The following is a 5,704-nucleotide window of genomic DNA, read 5'->3' on the forward strand; positions in this document are numbered from 1 at the left end:
AGTGTGTGTGTGTGTGTGTGTGTGTGTGTGTGTGTGTGTGTGTGTGTGTGTGTGTGTGGGTGTATTAAATATGTGTCCTTTGACACCTAAATATCTTGTTTCTAAAATCTTTGTATTGTTAAAAATAAATTTATTTTTTAAATAAAAATCTCTAATTTTCTGACTGTTATTTCAGGTAGACCTTTTCAGAGAAATCACATTTCGCAATTCTAAACAAACATACAGAGGAATCCCCGTGATGGCTTCTAATATGGATACAATTGGAACGTTTGAAATGGCAAAAGCTCTTTCAAAGGTAAAATAATTTAACAATCCATTTGGAATAAATTGAAAAATTTTTCACTGGATTAAAATTTTAAAATTTTTCAATAGAATCCTTTCTATGTATATCTGCATATACATATATCTGCATACATATATTTACATACATTAAATAAATATAAATTAAAAACTTGTATATATAACATTATTAATATATTCATGAAACCATGCAAATAAAATTATTTGAATATATGTATCATGAATCGCCTTACTTACTGTGCACATTCTTTTAGCATGGTCTTTTTACTACGGTTCATAAATATTATACCGCAGACGAATGGAAAGATTTTATCGCGTTAAATCCTGATTGCGCAAAGAATGTAGCAGCAACTTCAGGAACAGGAAAAGAAGATTATGAACGGCTTTCAAGCATTTTGGAAGTTGTGCCGGAATTATCATTCATATGTTTAGATGTTGCAAATGGATATTCACAGCATTTCGTAGAATATGTGAGAAAAGTAAGAGCGCGATATCCGAATCATACTATAATTGTAAGTATAATTGAATATCTCATTATCTTTATATACATGGTGTCTCAAATTTAAATTGCCAAACTTCGGGAGCAGTAGGAAATTGATATGAACTAAGAAAATAGATCTTTGAAAATATGTTTGTTTTTGTTTCGTTTTGAAGAATATTACAAAAAAAACAAATCATAATTTTCTAAATATTATTTTTTTTGAAATGGAATATTATTGTTTTCGTGTACGATTTCAACGATAATGCTTTAGAGACAGTACAAAAGTACGCACGCCGATTTCCAAGCAAGAGTGCTGATCAGCAAGTCATTATGTTGACTAGATTAATGTTTGGTACGAACTGTTCGTACAAAATGCAATGCGTGCAAAAGGTCAACATTTTAGACTATATCTGCATTAAACAAGTAACAACGGAAATAAATAAGTATGAATGAATAACTAACAAATAGATATAAAAAAGAAAGTTACGTTTTGTCTTTTTTTCTTCAAAATGAAGCAAAAACGAGCATATCTCTAAAGGACTTTTCCTCTTAATTTTTTTTTTCTCTTTATTGATCTCCTACACGCATTTATAAGGCCTGTTCTTTTTAGCTGAATTTTTACATTAGTTCATCTTTCTTCCTTTTCTTTTTAGGAGGAAAGAAGAAAGATGAATTGATGCAAAAGTTCAACCAAAAACAACAGGCTTATATAATGTTTGGTCATTTAAATTCGGGACACCCTTATAGGCTCAATTATTTAAACGTCAATGCATATTTTGTATTTAAACAAAAAGATTAATTGCTGCCACTATAGGCAGGAAATGTTGTAACAGGAGAAATGGTGGAAGAACTAATACTCTCAGGAGCGGACATAATTAAAGTAGGAATTGGTCCAGGTTCCGTCTGTACAACGAGGATGAAAACCGGTGTTGGTTTTCCACAATTGAGCGCCGTAATTGAATGCGCGGATGCGGCGCATGGTTTGAAAGGCCACATTATTGCTGTAAATATTTTATTATATTCTGTATTACAAACAGCACAAATAATCGTTGAAAGGTTTCGCTTTTATGTTTATGTTTAGTGATTGATGTTTATTGTTCAGGACGGTGGATGTACTTGTCCTGGAGATTTAGCGAAAGCATTCGGTGGTGGCGCAGACTTTGTCATGGCAGGCGGAATATTTGCAGGTCACGATGAATGTGGGGGCGAAGTTATAGAAAAGAATGGAAAGAAGTTCAAACTTTTTTATGGAATGTCCTCCAATACAGCCATGCTAAAGCATGCTGGTGGTGTTGCAGACTACAGGTGAGACTGCAACAAGTTATAGCGCTACAAACAAGTATGTGTGTTGAAATAATTAATAGAAAATCGTCCGTTCTTATTTCAATGCATAGATCTTCGGAAGGGAAAACTGTTGAAGTGCCTTACAAGGGTTTAGTCGAAAACACTGTGCTGGATATACTAGGCGGCTTGAGATCCGCTTGCACTTATATAGGAGCTCAACGTTTGCGCGAATTACCACGACGAGCGACGTTTATACGCTGCACGCAACAATTAAATCCTTTGTACGGACCACCCCCAGTAATATAAAGATTATAATTATTAAATTGTGCTCCTTAGTAAAAGGCTTAGGAAAAAAATGTTTAACGCCAATATTTGATCATGTATTATTTGCTGGCAAATAATGTTTATATATGAACGAAAATGCAATCTTGTAAAATGTTTACCACTGTATCGTGTAATAATGTTTAAGTATTACGAATTAATTATGCTCAAATGAAAGAACGTTATACAATACGTTATACACCTTCATGCACAAATAAAGAATTCCGTTACATTAAGCCGCCGTTTCATGTTATTGAAGATATTCTGTTATTAATAATCAATCATATATTATTATATATCATTCTATTCTACAGCCATAAATTGAAATGTTTTAATTATCTTTAATTATACATTTCATATTTAAACAAAATGAGTAACACTAGCTTATATGTGTCATTGTTCTTTTTATTATGAATATGCACATGTGTATTTTACAATCCTTATATGAAATGTGCACTGTACTACTTATAGTAAACTCTACTCTCGGTTTAGTATTTTACAGAAATATTTATAAGTAAAAATTTTTCGTACGTATTTGCTATTTGCTTCTCTTGATCAGAGAAACTGGAAAGTTTTCTGTTGCGCCTGTCCCTGAAACATTCGCCAATGTTAATTAATTATATGCACAAAATATAAAATATAACAGAAAAATATTTTAACTGATCAAAGAAATTTATAATATACATAAAAAGAAAGAGAGAAATATTATTATGCTATTATAATAAAATAAAAACATAATTTACGAGGTTGTAAATACCGATACTAGAGGTTTGACAATATAATTGATTAAAATACTTGCCAGTAATGTTTATGGAGCGAACAATCGCCCTATTTATATTCTATCATATTTTCTCTATTATAATAAATAGATTTCGTATAAGATATTTGAAACTTGTACATAAATAATCCCTCGAATATAATTAAACCTAATATATGATTCATGAGAAAAGTTCCTGTTTTTTTTTACTTATAATACATTTCTTATTACATTATATTTTACCATTCTAATTTTATTTAATAATTAATATCTGTGCAAAGTAATATTAAAAATATTATGAAATAATGCGTAAAAAATTTACAACGAAAAATTTTCATATTGTAAAAGAAGAGATATTTACGAAAATTACTCGATTATACATTATAAAATAAAAATGTAATGTCTAAATAATGTAAAGAAAAAATCATGTAATTATTATATGTATTTTTCGTTTGATAACCTTAAAACCTCAAAATTTTTCAAGTAACATAATAAATGTATTATAAATGTATTATATCTTTTAATTAAATTATAAATATAATTGAAATAATGCCACAAAATGTACTAAATGAAAACATAAATTGTTTTATTAACAAATATTAATGCGTGGAAGATATATATAAATACTAACATAAAAAAAGTATTACTACATGTCTAGATACATACTTCCTATGTTACATCAAACACATAAGTAACAAAGCCAAATATAAATTAAAAAAAAAAATTATGTAAATTTATATAAATTTATATAAATTTATATTAATTTTGAAATATCCTTTTTATCTTAAGAAATGACAAATTTTTTCAAATTATCTTTTAAAAATAATTCATGCTTCTTGAAATAATATAATTGTATAAACATATTAATTTTGTATAGAATAACACATTTTTTTTTAATGTGTAATTCTTTTTTCATTACAATCAAACTATAGTTGAAGACATAAATTGATTTTTTTAATAGTTCATAATTTTATATTGCATTAAGCTAATGAAAATAGTAATATATGTAATTATTTATCATTCCTACCTAACTTTTAATTGTAACATAATAAAATTACTGTAACAAAATACTAAGATTTTCATTAACTTTCTTTTTTATCGAAAAATGAGTATATAGATATGTGTTTTTAAGTTCACTATAGATACTTTAAATATATATTTAGAAAGATTATTGGATTTAGACATATTTCAAATTTTATCTCTTTTTAATCAGTATAGTTAATGTATTATTTTATACACATTGTTTCAAACATTGTATATTATAGACGAGAAATATTAAAGACAAGATTAAAAAGTACAATAATTGCATTAGTAAGGAAGCACATTGATATATTACATATAATGGAATAAAGTTTCTAATTAAGATTGTGTTAAAATAAAATTAATCTTTTATTAATGGTAAATCAATTTTACTTCAATACAATCTTAATTGTAAACTTTATTTCATTTAATATGAAAAATAAAGACTATTAAAAGAAATTGTATCTGATAAAATTTTTGCCGATCAAATTTACCAAAAAATATATAGTTCGGATAAAAAGCTTCCAACCTGAATGGATACATTCTGTATCCATTTATATAAATTAGTTGAAACATGTAATAAAAAGATATACAAAAATTTGAAATATTTTACATATGACTAGTTAAGTCTTTTGATACTTAATTATCGGAAATGAAAAGCCAATATACTTCATTATGTATATCGTATAAAAGCACATGTAATACTGGCTAAATAATATTTAGAATATTGTTAGTAAATTATATTCCATATTATATATATCCCGTCCAATTAATCTCCGGTTCGCAGGTCCTGATTCCTTTGTATACATGTAGATTAATGCTGAATGAAACATTTTAAACTGTAGATGTCCCATGCCATGACATATTGTAGGACGGGTAAACCTCTCTAATTGGCTGCTCCAAATATCTAAAAATAGTATTGGTGTTTCACGAGAAAGCAAACGAAAAACCAAAGTAACATTGTATTTAACACAAGTGCAATAGAACATATGCATATATAAATGTCATATTATGCATCTTTCGTATACATAGTAGAAGAACTTTCATGGGTAATGAGACACATGGCAGCTGTATCAATTATAGCATTTCGTCAAAAGTTTTATAATTATAATAAAACACAAGTGTTTCAGGTAAATAAGTGTCTTATCAAGATATATGTAATAATCTATTATAGTAATATATCGTTCATAACAACGCATTTTTCTAAAGATATAGTTTAACAAGTTTAATGAAAGAGAGAATAAGAGATAGATAGATAGATAGATAGATAGATAGATGATAGATAGATATATAGAGAGATAGATAGAGAAAGAGAAAGGATGGCAATAAAATGGTACAGATGTCGATTCCTCGTTCCACTTTCTGACCCGCTGCTTCACCTGCCAGCTTCAACTTATATTACAATAATACATGTTATGGAACAAAAATACATACAATATGATAAGTAAAACACAGATATCATATTGATACTATTTATAATATTAATTTCAATCAACTTCTCTTGCTCGATACTTTTTGTTACTTAAACTTAGAACGATGAT

General features: G+C 27.6%; 1 protein-coding gene across 1 annotated transcript in view; it reads left to right on the plus strand.

Moving 5' to 3' along the window:
• The window catches only part of LOC105625553 (GMP reductase 1-like), a 3,577-nt gene extending 1,206 nt beyond the window's left edge, over positions 1-2,371 (plus strand). The window contains exons 2-6 of the mRNA XM_012206877.1: positions 176-295; positions 555-812; positions 1,596-1,784; positions 1,884-2,086; positions 2,176-2,371. Coding sequence (XP_012062267.1) covers positions 176-295; positions 555-812; positions 1,596-1,784; positions 1,884-2,086; positions 2,176-2,371 — 966 coding nt within the window. The remainder of the gene's footprint in view (positions 1-175; positions 296-554; positions 813-1,595; positions 1,785-1,883; positions 2,087-2,175) is intronic.
• Positions 2,372-5,704: the final 3,333 nt, after the last annotated feature.

This window comes from Atta cephalotes (genome assembly GCF_000143395.1).
Source record: "Atta cephalotes unplaced genomic scaffold scaffold00003, whole genome shotgun sequence".
In the NCBI taxonomy this organism is placed as follows: domain Eukaryota; kingdom Metazoa; phylum Arthropoda; class Insecta; order Hymenoptera; family Formicidae; genus Atta; species Atta cephalotes.